This window comes from Erinaceus europaeus, chromosome 9, assembly GCF_950295315.1.
Source record: "Erinaceus europaeus chromosome 9, mEriEur2.1, whole genome shotgun sequence".
Classification (NCBI taxonomy): Eukaryota; Metazoa; Chordata; class Mammalia; order Eulipotyphla; family Erinaceidae; genus Erinaceus; species Erinaceus europaeus.
The window spans coordinates 110,880,706-110,895,284 of record NC_080170.1 but is presented as its reverse complement, the minus strand read 5'-3'; the positions used below and the strand labels follow the sequence as shown (position 1 = coordinate 110,895,284).

Sequence of the window (14,579 nt, the reverse complement as noted above, 5' to 3'; positions counted from 1 at the left end):
AGAGCTTGAACCTAGGTCCTCACACATGGTGACATGTGAACTTTACTGGGTGAACCCCATCCATCCCCTGGAGATATTTATTTATTTATTTTTGCCTCCAGTGTTATAACTGGAGCTCAGTGTTGGCACTATGAATCCACTGTTCCTGGTGGCCATTCCCCCCACGCCATTTATTGGATAGAATAGCAAGAAATTGAGGGGGAGAGGACAATAGACACCTGCAGAATCGCTTCACCACTTGTGAAGCTTCTCCCCTGCAGATAGGGAGCTGGGGGCTCAAACCTGGATCTTTGCACAGGTCCTTGTGCTTAGTACTATGTGTGCTTAATCAGGTACACCACTGCCTGGCAGCTGGGATATTTAATTCTTAAGTTGCGCACACCAATAGCTGGCAGGCTCTGGTGACCCCTGGCATCCTCACTACCTTAGTTTCTGCAGCTGTGTACCAGTCTCACTTAGAGTCTCAAGTGGTCTGGTTTGGAAGTAAGAACCTGTATTCATAGATATGACCAGATAGGGCCCAGTTTTCTCCCATTAAAAAATTAGAGGTGAGGTTAGATGGAGCTGTCAGGCCCCTGTTTGCTCTGACATCATTCTCAGAGTCTGCGATCCTAGAGCCCAGAGCTGTGTCACCTAGAAACATCCTTGGAGCACAGCCTATGTACAAGCATCTTCTGCTGCCATGTAACAGCTGTGATATGGAGGGCCTTGGCCTAGACTCTGCCCCTGTGCTTTCCCCTCCCAAGTCCTCAGGGGAAGCCATCTGGGAATACCAGAGACACTGGCACATTGCTGTCACTGAGAAGACCCTTTCCTTCATTTTCAGTGGTATCAGAACCCCGACTATGGCTTCTTTGATAACTACAAGACCTACCGCAAGCAGAATCCCCACCAGCCCTTTTACATCCTTAAGCCCCAGATGCCCTGGGAGCTGTGGGACATCCTTCAGCAAATAGCCCCAGAGGAGATTCAGCCAAACCCACCATCTTCTGGGATGCTTGGTAAGTCAATGTCTAGAGAAGACCTGCTGTGTTCGTTTCTAGGAGAAGAGTTTTCTTCTGTGTCTCCCCAATTCATTCATTTCATTTACCCACCGAATAAGTGCTAGTTGGTTTGTCATTGCTGTTTATTTTGCTGTGCTGGTACACTATACCAAAGGGATGTTAGAGACATGATGGTTTTCACATCACAGTGATCTGGGACGTCAGAGAAATGGGCAGCACCTGAGCCCCAGAGAAGGGCAAGTCTTGCTAAGACGGTTGAGGTGGGGGACTGAGTGTGGGTGGTTGTGTCTAGGTTTTCTGAGCTGCCTTCTGAGAGAGCACCAACCTGGCCACTCCCCCCCCCCCGAGTTCCAAATGCCCATCTGCAATGAGCACGGTCCATCTGTACAGGTCATGGTATGTAGCTCCCCCCAGCTCAGACAACAACAGTCTATCCTGAAATACTGCAAGCGACGACCCCAGGATATAAATGTGTTAGAACTACTGTGGGCTGCTTGGGCTGCTTTCTCCTTTCTTGCCTTCTCTCTTCGCATAGCCGGTGGGTGGAACCTTTCAAAACAAAGGTGTTCGGGGTTGGGAGATAGCTCACCTGGTAGAGCACGTACGTTGCATTCATGAGGACTGCTTTCAGACCCCCCGGTCAGCACATGGGAGTACCTGCACTGGGAAGCTTCTCAGGCACTGGAACAGTGCTGCCATCTCTCTCCTCTATTCCTTTCTCCTTTTATATTATCCTCTATCTAACATAAAGTAAAATAAAAATGAAGAGCACTGCTGGGAGCAGTGCAGTCATGCACTTGTGGAGTCCTGTTAATGACCCTGGTGGCAAATAAACAAAGAGACTATTAGTGTTTAGGAGAAACTTCCATGTACCATGTGCCCTGCCCAGGCGTGGGATGTACCAAGGACCGTAGGACTCAAGTGTCCTCACACCCTGGGGGCAGCCTGCTGGACTAGTTTACCCAGAGGACTCAGATCAGGAAGCACAATAGTGGGAGCACGTCCAGAGATCCATGGCTATACACTGGGGGAGCCGTGGGGTTCCCGGGAAGCACTCACTGCCTCTTTCCTCATAGGCATCATCATCATGATGACGCTGTGTGACCAGGTGGATATTTATGAGTTCCTGCCGTCCAAACGCAAGACCGATGTGTGCTACTACTACCAGAAGTTCTTTGACAGTGCCTGCACACTGGGCGCCTACCACCCACTGCTCTACGAGAAGAATATGGTGAAGCACTTGAACCAGGGCACTGACGAGGACATTTACCTGCTTGGGAAAGCTACATTGCCTGGCTTCCGGAGCATTCAGTGCTGAGCATGAGTCCTCATCCATTCCCATGCAGACATTTCACTGCTATTTTCTTGGCTACCTTGGGCCTGGGAAGACCGTGGCCTTGATCAATTCAAGCCTGCACCTTGCACCCTGGGCTTTGCCAGGAGGAATTCCTGGGCTTCAAGAAAGCTGGGGGTAGGGTGGGGAGGGGGAAGACTTCCCTGTAGCCAGGGAAGTGTGTGTGTGAGCCTGAGCCTCTGGCTACACTGGTACACACACACACACACACACACACACACACACACACACACACACACACACACTTTTCGGTAGGCAGGCCTTCCCTGTTTCACACAGGCAGATGTAAGATCATCCATTCCCATAGGGCTGCTAAATCTAGGCCTTTTCCTCCCTACCTGAATGATGCTACTCTTGCCAACCAGTGCTCTGAAGTACTTGAAATCTGTAGCTGACATTGATTTCATGCTTTAGAGACATTTTCCCAAATGACTGTGTCTGGTCCAGGGCTGCCTGGGGCCTGTGTGTATGTGTAGGTAAGAGGTGCCGCTCTAGGAAACACACTCAAATCTTAGTCTTTCATAACAAAGTTGACCCCAGTCCCTGTCCCTGGGGAGAGAGAGAAGGTGTGCCTGCCACTCTGGCTGGGGTGCTGCTGCTCAGCCTGGGTGCTGGTGAGCCCACACCCCTTTCTTTCCACAGGAGAAACATGCCTGCCTCCATCTGTGTTCCCAGGTTAACCCCAGCTCAGGGACAGGCAGGCAGGCAGGATTCCCTGTGTGCAGTGTGTAGCACTGTGGGCTCCTCTGTGTGGTTACCCTGAGGCCGGCACACTTAAGACATATGGGTTGAGGCAGCTCTGCAGAGGCAGGGGCATGGAGAGGATGCTATCTGAAGAGGACAGACAAGGCAGGTGGGTGCCAGCCACCAGAGCTGTGTTTCCTTTCCACACTTGCTCTCCAATATTTCTCTGGATTTTCAAACTTTTTTTTTTTTTCATTTCTGATTGACCAGAATACTATATAGCTCAGGTGTATAGAAGCGCCAGGGTTTGAACCCAGGACCTTCAAGCCTCAGGCATGAGAGTCTGTTGCCCAAACCACTATTCCATCTCACTGTCTCCCCAGGCTTAATTTTTTTTTTAATTAGAGACAGAAATAGAGGGGGGGAGAAGGAAAGAGATACCCGCAGCACTGCTTCATCATTTGTGAAGTTTCTCCCTGCAGGCATGGACCAGGGGCTTAAACCAGGGTCCTCGAGTATTGTAATGTGTGCACTCTACCGGGTGTGCCCAGGCTTAAACTTTTAAAGGAAGCTCCCTACTCGTGTCTAAGCCCACAAGCTGGATTGCAGTTACCTGGCTTCTCCAGTGGCTTGATCCTGTTGCTGCAACTGGCCGTTGTGTCCAGCTCTTCCTTTTCATTGCCCACCCCCTTCTCCTAACTACCACCTGTATTTCCTCTTTAAAACTGTAGCACATTCCAAGTCACCTTTAGGTGTTTCTCCACTTCTTTCTTTCATTCTTTTTTACCTGCATGGGCATCTCAGGGACTGGAGGGATGTGGTTCCCAAGAATTTGAAATGGCTCTTAGAGGACAGAATTTTGGCCACTATGAAGGTTCTTTCCTAGGTGTCAGATGGCCAGGCCCTCCGCCAGCCCTTCTAGCCAGGCAGCACCAGTAGCTTCTGGTGGTGTCACTGAAGACACACTCTGGGTGGCTCTGTCAGGTCCCTTCCCTTGCAAGAGAGCCACACCGGACTGGTCTGGCTCCAGGTGTGATGAAGATGTAAAATAAAATAAAATGAAATAGTCTGTGCTCTAGAGTCAGGCATTACAGGCCAGCCATGAGTTCAAGGCCTTGTGGGGCAAACTCCAGACCAGCCATTGTGGAGCCAGTGTCTCATCTGGGCACTGGCTCCAACCCTTGGCTTGCACATAAGATAGCAGCAACAGCCCTGGGATTTCAAATGATGCTCCCCTCTTTAGTACCTGTGCCATTGTGGGCAAAGTCTCTCCCCTCTGAGCCTCTGTTTCCATGTCTATAAAATGGAGGCATCGAGCCTACCTCAAAGGACTGTCATGAGGGTGATGTGGAAGCCTGTCTTGGCTCTGCATTCTGCAGTCGTAGATGGTTGCCTTTCCTTATGAAGGAACTGCTCTGTGCCCTTACCCAGGCAGGACCCTGATTTCAGGGAGGGCAGAGAAGGGACCCTATCCTCAAGGAATCAGCCAGCCTACTGGGAGACAATAGTTGCTCCACTTGGAATACCCAAGAAACGGTGAAGAGAGAATGCAGGTACAGAATGAGTCCTGCCTCTGCCACTGGGGAACTGCCTCCCATTCAGGCCTGATTCTGTTAGGATCAGGTCCTCAAGGACCACTCAGTGCTGGGAAGAGCAGGCCTTTGCATCATTCTGTGCCCCTGAATTCCTGCTTGCTTTTTGCTTGGATTCGACACAGCAGTTGCAGCCTCGGACAATGTGCTGAAGGAGGCGGCTGGGACGTGTGCACGCTGAGACAACACTGGGTAGATGCTAGCTTTGAATTGTCAGTAGTATAAAGGATCAAGTTAATTTAAAAGTCTGATTCCCTTTCTGTGCTCTTGATATATGAGAAACTCTGCAAATAAGATACAGTTGTTAGAAGTGATTGAATGTTTGTGACGGATCACTGGGAAAATGTGACTGTGCAGCAAGGTGCCCCTGTCTGGGCGAACTGTCTACTTGATGGCCAGCTCTGCATCCAGCGTCATGGGGTCCTCTAATCATTCCCCCAGGAACTTCTCAAAAAGCACATGATCACCCAAAGATTGTGTAAAGATTTTAAATAAATGGTTTTCTTTAAAAAAAAAAAAAGCAACTCCTCCCTCTTTACGTGTTTAGAGAATGAGTACTGAGGGGGCCAGGTGATGATGCATCAGGTTGAATTACCATGTGTAAGGACCCGGGTTTGAGCCCCCATTCCCCACCTACAAGAGAAATACTTCACGAGCAGTAAAGCAGGTTTGTGGGTATCTATCTTTCTCTCTTCCTATCTCTCCCCTCTTCTCTCAAATTTTCTCTGTCTTACCAAATAGAAGAAAGAGAAAGGGGACAACTCACTAGGAGTATAGTGCCAACACTGAGCTCCAGTGACAGCCCTGATGGCGGTAAAAATAAGAGGATGATGGGCCCAGGTGGTGGTGCACCCGGTTAAGCACATGTTACCCAGCACAAGGCCAGGATTCCAGCCTCTGCTCCCCACTTGCAGGGGGTCTGCTTCACAAGCAGTGTATATCTTTCTCTCTCCCTCTCTATCTCCCCTTCCTCTCTCAATTTCTCCGTCCTATCTAGCAATAATTAGAAAGGAAAAAATGGCTGCCAGTGTGGTGGGTTCATACTGCTAGCACCAACCCCAGCAATAACCCTGGGGACAAAAAAAAAATCTGATTGGTGACTTGTCCTCAAAGGAGGAGGACATATCTGTAATCCTGAGCCTCCCTGCCCCCAATTCCTATGGACCTGGCCTTCTTCTGCTGCACTCCAGTGAAGGGAATGCTCATGCCTGTGACAGCAATGCATCTTTGAAATATCAACTAATTTTTCTCAGGGTAGACTTTTCTAGATAGACACAAACAGAAAAAGAGGAGGGAGACCACAGCATGCTGAAGCTCCCATCCATATGGTGGGGACTGGGCTTCAACTTTGGTCACGCACATGGCAAAGTGGGAACACTATCCTGGCAATCGATTTCACCACTCTTTCCCTTTAATCTTGCTGAGATTTGAAGAACCAAACTGCTATTCATCCTACATGACAGGGGTAGACCACAGCTGGGGAAAGAATGAAAGGGGTACCTTACTTTAGTTGCAGAAGTCTAAACCACTGTCTCTATTTTTAAACCAGAGCACTGCTTATGGTGGTTCAGGGAATTGAACCTGGGACTTTGCAGCCTCAGACATGAGAGTCTCTTTGCATAACCATTATGCTATCTACCCCCCACCCTAAAACACTTTCTCAAAGGAGTAGTCAAAATTCTTGGGTAAAAATCCTGAGGAAGGAAGAGCAGGAGTAAGGAGAGAAAAGCTAATTTCTTGTGAACTTCCCTTCTCCCTTGGGGGTTGAATGTGTCTTACTAAAACTCATGGGCAAATCCAAACCGAAGGATCTCAAGATATGATCTCATTTGGAAATTTGGCCAAATGCAGAGATGATTAGATCTCTGCATTTGGGGTCATCCTAGAGTAGGATGAATATGAAAGGTGTCCTTATGGCACGGGAAGTTTGGAAACAGGTAGACACAGGAGAAGTTCCTGTGAAGATGAAGACAGAGGTTAGAGTGATACCATGCAAGCTGGGAAACACCAAGGACTGACAGCAAAATTGCTGGAAGCTAGGGAGAAAAGGCATGGAATATTCTCTCTCACAGCTCTCCCAGGGAGCCAGCCCCACTGACAGCTAGGTCTCAGACTTCGGCACTTCTGAACCATGAGATTATATTTATGTCCCTAAAGTTCATGGTTTCTGGTCATTTGTTACAGAAGGCTTGGGAAAATACCAGTCTCACACAGGACACAGCTTCAGGGCCCTGGTCTCCAACTTGTAGGGAGAAAACTTCATGAGCAGTTAAGTAGGGCTGGCTGTAGGTGTCTCTTTCTCTTTGTTTCTATTTCCTTTTCCCTCTTAATTTCTCTCTATCTCTATCCAATAAATAAACAATGTACATAATGACTATTCTTCTACCTCACTAGTAAACTCCCCACCTTCCACAGAGCTTCCTCTTCTGGGACAGGGAAGAAGGATAAGAGGAACAGGGCTGGGGGGACGGTGTGTGGTGGTGTGGAGAGAGAGAGAGATGGAGAGAGAGAGAAAAACCTCCGATGCAGCCAGTGTTCTGGGGAGGACCTGCAAATACCCCTGTATCCAGCCACTGGAATAACCTGGAAGCAATCCAATGCCTGGAGAGGCAAAGCAGCAGCTGAGTGAGAGATTCAGTAAAAGGATCCCTGAGTGGTGCTGAGAGGAAATGCAGAACCTGAGACTTCTCCCAGAGCTCTGTACCCACAGTCTAAGCATAGTTATAAGAACCTTGGAACTCAGATGGTTTGCCCCAGGGACTAAGTTTGGGTTTTGTGTGGACTCCAATAGAATGGAGGTTTACAATAGTAGTCACAGAGTCGAAGATTTCTGTTTCTTTATTATTTCATAATGATTGACAAGATAACAAGATTGTGGGATAAGAGGGGGTATAATTCCATACAGTTCCCACCACCCACTGTCATATCCCATTCCCTCCATTGGAAGGTTCCCTATTCTTTATCCCTCTGGGAGCATGGACCAAAGATTTTTATGGGGTGCAGAAGGTGGAATGTCTGGCTTCTATAATTCCTTCTCCACTGAACATGGGTGTTGACAGGTTGATCCATACCCCCAGCCTGTTTCTATCTTTCCCTAGTGGGGCAGGGCTCTGCAGAGGTGGGGTTCCAGGACTTACTGGTGAGGCCATCTGCACAGGGAAGTTAGGTTGGTGTCATCTGCAACTTGGTGGCTAGAAGGCTTAAGATATAAAGTAAAAAAGATTGTTTAATAATCAGGAACCTAAAGGTAAGAATCTAGCAGGTGAGTTTGGGGGTCTTCATGTTGGAAGAAGGTAATAAATCTATTTTTGCTATATTCAAAGGGTTCCATGACTTTACTCATTTTTGCCTGAGCCTGACAGCTAACATATAGGTGGGCTAGAGAAGATGGTTTCAGAGTTGAGGACAGGACTAGAAAGCTGGATCAGGGTAGAGAGTAGCTCCCAAATATGGGAAAAGTATATAAATACCATTAAGTGTAAAACCCATCCATCTGACCTAGGGGCCATGTCTATTCATATTCAGCACAGGAGCCTGTGTGACCTCTGCATCCCTGTCGGTCTGAGCTCGCATTCCATGGTCTTGGCTAGGCTGCACTATTTCAGGATCCGTCTTCCTCGAGTGGCAGAGTATGTTGACTCGCCTCCCTTTGGAAAGCGGGGCAGTCCCCACCATTGTTGTTCCACAGTGTACAGTTTTCATCTGCAAAGGTGACCCACACTTTCTATATATGATACTGAGTCTGTCTTTCTGTGGTAGTGTGGTCTATATTTCTCTAATACAGCATCACTGCTTGGGGGCAGCCTGCCAGTAGTCTTGATCTACTGAACAAGTATATCAGATATGGGCACAAAGCTCAGGTCTTGGCACTGTGGAAAACCTCCAACTGCTTCACCAAGCAGTTCTTTGTTTGTTTTTACCTTTTGCTGAAGAAAAACGAAAGTGTCTTAAAGGTGGAAATAAATACCAAAAGTTCTGTTATCAGGAAACCCTGAAATTCACTTGCCCAAGGTGTAGCCAGAGGAACGATGAGATAAATGGAACAGGACATGTCTTAGGCACAGACATGAAAGTGGCTGAGCATCTGGTAAACTCTGCAGCTCAGGTTGGGACAAAGGCTGTGAGCCTTCACTAATCACCTTGGAAGGAGATCAAAAGGAAATGCCTGCTAGGTCTTTACATGAATTGTTCTTTTTCTAAAAGGGAAACAGCCCATTTTTGGAACACATGACACAGGGAAAGTGCTCTGGGCAACACTGAGTAATAAAGCAGTATTAAATATAGTCCCAGGTGAAAGTGAACACACTGATCGACTTCATGCAGATGCTTCTTACAGTAACAACGTCCAACCACAGTAGACTGGAACGCTCTGGGCAGGGCTCACCAGGAGAAAGGAGCTGGTGGCCTGGCCTGTGCTTGTTATGCTGATCTCACTATCTGCTGCACTTGGCTGGTGGTTAGCATTCTCACTCTGTGAGTTACTTCTCTCAGACTGTGGCAAATTCCACCAGAAGTAGTCCACATTACAGAATTTCATGTTGAGTGGCTGGAAGGATGCCAATATTGCCAACCAAGAATGGAAACACTTTCTAAACTTATCCTGACATTGACATTTCTACCACTGCCATACCTCACAACCTTTCCTTCATACTCTCTCGATCAAGCCTGAAGTCCGTTTCTTTCTTTTTTAAATTTTATTTTTATTTTTTATATTTAAGAAATGCTTTATTTATTTAATGACTCGAGGCAGAGAGGAACTGAGAGGGGAGGGAAAATAAAGAGGAAGAGAGCACTGCTTAATCACTTCTGAAGGTTCACCCTTGCAGGTGGAGACTGGGGGCTTGAACCTGTGTCCTTCAGCAATGTAACATTTGTACTTAGTCGGGTATGGAATCTAGTGCCCACTATCTAGCCCTGTTATCTATCTCTTCACTATCAAAGATATATATATATATATATATATATATATATATATATATATTTAGAGCTTTGAAAAATTTTCCATCTACCTATCCATTCACTCATTCAGCTGATAAATACTGATGTAGACAGTACCAGCCACAAGATGCCATTACCAAGATAATAATGACAATACAGTAAGGAGAGTGGTTTCACCAAAATGGACCCCCCACATTCTCTTTCACAGAACAGGAATTGTACAAAACAATGGCTCTGGGGGTGCAGTTAAGAAGTTTTAGCCACAAGACTCTAAAAATGACTGTACCAGAGTAGAAGGAAGTCAGTTTAATCCTGCCTGTATTACTTAATTCCCTAAACTGACACTGCTCAGTGCCAAGAAAGAACTTTCCAGCTAGAGGGAAATTTCCCTCATCAGGAAGGGAAGAGTATGGCAAAGGACTAACAAAAATGTCTTCCAGGCATGAAAATGAGATAAAGAACTTTTGTAATAGCAAAAGCTGAATGTCTTATCATCGTATTTATTTTATAAGAAGCTGAAGAAAATTCCCAAGCTGAAATAAAAAGATACTGGTTAGTAGCAGAAAAGTATAAACTATGAGACATATTAGTAAAGAGAAGCATAGATTTTGAGTAACAAATACTTCACTTTGACAGTGTATTGTGTACTTAACTCTGGCACAGGAGTTGCAGGAGGAAAGTATTTACAATGACTGTAACAGTGGTGAAAGAAATAGCTCAACTGGTAGAGCCTCTGACTTGCTTGCCTGAGGTTGGGTTTTCTAGTTCGATCCCTGGCACTGCATGTGCAGGAGCGGAGTTTCTGGGTTAGCTCTCTCTTTTTGTCTCAAGTGAAACCCTCATGTGTACTAAATACATTTTCAATTATAAAAAGAACTATAATTTCTTAATGTATGCACAACATAAAACAGTGTCTAGATGATATTACAAACCAGTAATCTACTGTGGAATTACAAAAGATAAATATAAGGGCGTGAAAGCATGCTAGTACAGATATTGTTGAATTTCCAGATGGAGTCAGAAGAGAGGAAGAGAAAAGAAAAGGAATTACAACAGAGCCCAAAATTACCTTTTTAAAAAATTTTTCTTTATCTTAATATTTATTAGTGATTTAATATTGAACTACAAAATTGGGGTTCAGGTGGTGGCGCACTGGGTTAAGCACACACACTTCATGCAAGGACCAGTGCAAGGATCCCGGTTTGAGCCTGCCTCTACCTGCAGGGGGTCCCTTCACAAGTGATGAAGCAGGTCTGCAGGTGTCTATCTTTCTCTCTCCCTCTCTATCTCCCTCTCTTCTCTCTTAACTTCTCTCTATTCTATCAAATAAAATGGAGGAAAAAAAAGGCCACCAGGAGCAGTGGATATGTAGTGCAGGCAACGATAACCCTGGAAGCAAAAGAAAGAAAAAGGCTAACAAAATTGTAAGATAATAGTGATATAATCATACAGTTCCCACCACCAGAGTTCTGTGTCCCATCCCTTTCACTGGAAACTACAATAGCTCTCCCAAGGTCACCAATATGGAGCCCAAGATTATTATAATAACATTAGTAAGCTCTTATCTAGCATTAGCTATGCTTTAAATTTTTTCTTATTGGGGGGATTAATGGCTTACAGTTGAAAATAAATACAGTTGTTGGTACATGTGTAAATTTCTCAGTTGTTCTGTATAACACTCTAACCCCCAGCCTACACCCTCCTCCATCATCATGCTCCAGGAACTGACCCCAGCCCCAATGTTCGATTGTGTCTCTGATCAGTCCCCCCCTCCCCCTTCCTGTGGCTATCACTTTCTTTGTTGTTGTGTTCTTGATTCTATTCTACTAATCATCACCTCACTAAAAGTTGGAATTTCTTTGCTTCTTCTTTTCATGTGGGATTCCTCTCAGTAATTATTTTTCTTTTTAATGATTTTTATTTTTATGATTAATGATTTACAGTTGACAGTAAATACAGTAGTTGTACATGTCTAACATTTCTCAGTTTTTTTGCATAATACTCTTACCCCCTCTCCACCTCGGTCTTCCTCCACCATCATGTGGATTACAAGTGAAATGGAGCAGTTGGATAAATCTCCCTGCACCAGGTCAGGTTTCTAGAAAGTTCCTTGAAAGGCTGTGGACACGTTCATTGCAGTGGTTGCATTAGGAGTGTCTAGTGGGACTGGTGATGGGGACTAGAACACAAAAGAGCCCCTCAAAGAAAAGGCTTCTCAATCACAGCAACTAGTCGCCAACGAAGTTCTCTAACCTAGGCTGCAGAAAAAAATAAGAGTAAATCCACAAACGTCTCATACTTCTAACTTTTTTGATTAATCTTTTTTTTTCCCCCTCCAGGGTTATCACTGGGACTCCAGGCCAGCACTAATATAAATGCACTGCTCCTGCAAGCTACTTTCCCCCCCCCCATTTAATTGGATAGGACAGAGAGAAATTTAGAAGGGACGGAGAGCGAGAGGGAAAGATAGACACCTGCAGACCTGCTTTGCCCTCCTACAGGTGGGGAGCTGGGGGCTCAAACCCAGATCCTTGCGTTTAGTATTATGTACCCTTAACTGGTGTGCCACTGCCCTGCCCCCTAATCTTTCTTTCATATTGGATTTCAAGCCTTTTCTAGGGAATGGAGGACTAAGTGCTGACCATCTTGACCTAATCCCTCTACTTCTCATCCCACTTCTAGGTCCTTTTCTTTCCCACCCTTAAGTCTCTTCTCTGTCTTAGGTGCTGGTTACAACGCTAAGAGTTTGAGTTGAGATATCTCATCCTCTTGGAATTTGTCTGTATCGACTTAACATTTACTATCCCCCTGCCTCATCAGCATTTGCCGCTAATTGCCAGGTCACTGTTATTTTAAAACAGAATATTAAGAGATGCCCCCAAAGTGTATTAATTACGAGAGCTCAGAGGCTATGGAGACAACAAACAGAAGAGGCCAATAGCACAAGGAGCTCCTGGCTTCCTCTACAGCACCACTAACAGCCAGAGCTGAGAAGATCTCTGGTGAAAACAAACAAATATACAACAACTTAGAAGATCTTAGAAACAAATGTCTCGAAACAAACAGATGACTTTTAGAAGAGGGTGGGTTCTTATTTGAATAATGGAATATCCGATGTAGAGAAGGTGGAGGGGATTTGTCTTCAGGGACTGAGGTGTGTGAATGAATCTACCTGGTTGTGGAAGAGACAAGAGAATGCTACGTCAGCACTCCGAGAACAGTGTCCAGATCACCCCGGTAGTCCTATCTTCATTCATCCTGTTCCCCTGGCAGGGCAAATATTTTCAAAGACTTTACCTATTTGTTATGGTATGTGCAACTACTATTCTGAAAATGCTGCCAGTTTTTTATTTTTCAGTTTTAGAAATTATCTGCTTACTACAATCAAGATGAAAATTAGGTGTCTTATAATTACCTCTCACCCACACATAGTTCCTTTAGCATGTCTTGATAATTTCATGCTCCTAGTATGTATTTATAACATTATATTTTATTTGATCGATAGTCAATTATAACATTTGTACAATACAGCTGTTATATGTATTTGAGATGGATTTAATTTGTTTTAACTGAATCACTGGTTACCTTTTTGGTTCATGTTCTTTTGTAATATCACTAATTTATCCCCACATTCTTTTTTCCCCTGCTTTTTAAAAATTGATTTAACAATGATCAACAAGACCGTCAGATATGAGGGGTACAATTCTATACAATTTCCACCACCAGAGTTCCCATCCCCTCCAATGGAAGCTTTCCTACTCTTTATTCCTCTGGGAGTATGGACCCAGGATCATTGTGGGGTGCAGAAAGTGGAAAGTCTGGGGTGGGGGTCTGGCTGTAGCACAGCAGATTAAGCGCACATGGCATGAAGCGCAAAGACCTGCAGAGGATCCCGGTTTGATCCCCCGGCTCCCCACCTGTAAGGGGTCACTTCATGAGACGTGAAGCAAGTCTGCAGGTGTCTATCTTTTCCTCCCACTCACTGTCTTCCCCTCCTCTCTCCATTTCTCTCTGTCCTATCCATCAACAATAACCATAACAATGATAAAACAAGAAGGGCAACAAAAGGGAAAAATTGCCTCTAGGAGCAGTGGATTTGTGGTGCAAGCACTGAGTCCCAGCAATAACCCTGGAGGCAAATAATAATAATAATAATAAAATAAAAATTAAGAAAAAGAAAGTGGAAGGTCTGGCTTCTGTAGTTGCTTCTCTACTGAACATGGGCATTGGCAGGTTGATCCATATCCCCAGCCTGTTTCTGTCTTTCTCTAGTGGGGCAGGGCTCCAAGAGATGTGTTCCAGGACACAGTGGTGAGGTCTTCTGTACAATGAAGTCAGCAGGTTGGTGTTACGGTAGCATCTGCAACTTGGTGGCTGAAAGGAGGCATTAAGATATAAAGCAGAACAAATTGTTCAGTAGTCAGCAAGCTAAAGGTAAGAGTATCACAGATGAGAACTGGGGCCTTCGTATTGGAACAAGCTAGGAAGTCTATTTTAGGTATATTCCAAGGGGGCTCCATGACTCCACTAAATTCTTTTTTAAATTATTAGCTGGACTTACTAGCTGGGGTTTGGTGCTGGCACTATGAATCCACTGCTCACGGTGGTCATTTTACCCCCTTCTTTCTAATTTTTGTTAGCTAGGACAGAGATAAATTGAGAGAGAATGGGGAGATAGAGAGAGGGAGAGAAAGATACCTGTAGACCTGCTTCACCACTTATGAATCGTCTTTGCTGCAGGTGGGGAGCGGGGTCTCAAACCTGGGTCCTTGTGCTTGGTAATATGTGCATTTTACCAGATGCATTACTGCCTGACCTCCCTACTAATTTATCCCCAAATTCTAAACACGCTGTAAAAGTTTTTGAAGTAATTTATTTACAAATATTAGATATCCTGTTCATTATTGAAGAGGAGTTGTGGTGAAGATTTCCTTCTTGAATTGATGATTTGAAAAAATCTATTTGGGGATTAATGGTTTATAGTTGACAGTAAAATACAATAGTTTG

At 45.2% G+C, this 14,579-nt stretch overlaps 1 protein-coding gene across 7 annotated transcripts in view; it reads left to right on the top strand.

The window, feature by feature from the left end:
* The window catches only part of ST6GAL1 (ST6 beta-galactoside alpha-2,6-sialyltransferase 1), a 147,265-nt gene extending 142,111 nt beyond the window's left edge, over positions 1-5,154 (top strand). For all 7 annotated transcript variants that reach the window (XM_060198535.1, XM_060198533.1, XM_060198532.1 and 4 more), the window contains 2 exons: positions 827-1,001; positions 2,081-5,154. In XM_060198535.1, the coding sequence (XP_060054518.1) occupies positions 827-1,001; positions 2,081-2,322 (417 nt within the window). In that variant the 3' untranslated portion in view covers positions 2,323-5,154. The remainder of the gene's footprint in view (positions 1-826; positions 1,002-2,080) is intronic.
* The last annotated feature ends 9,425 nt before the right edge of the window (positions 5,155-14,579 follow it).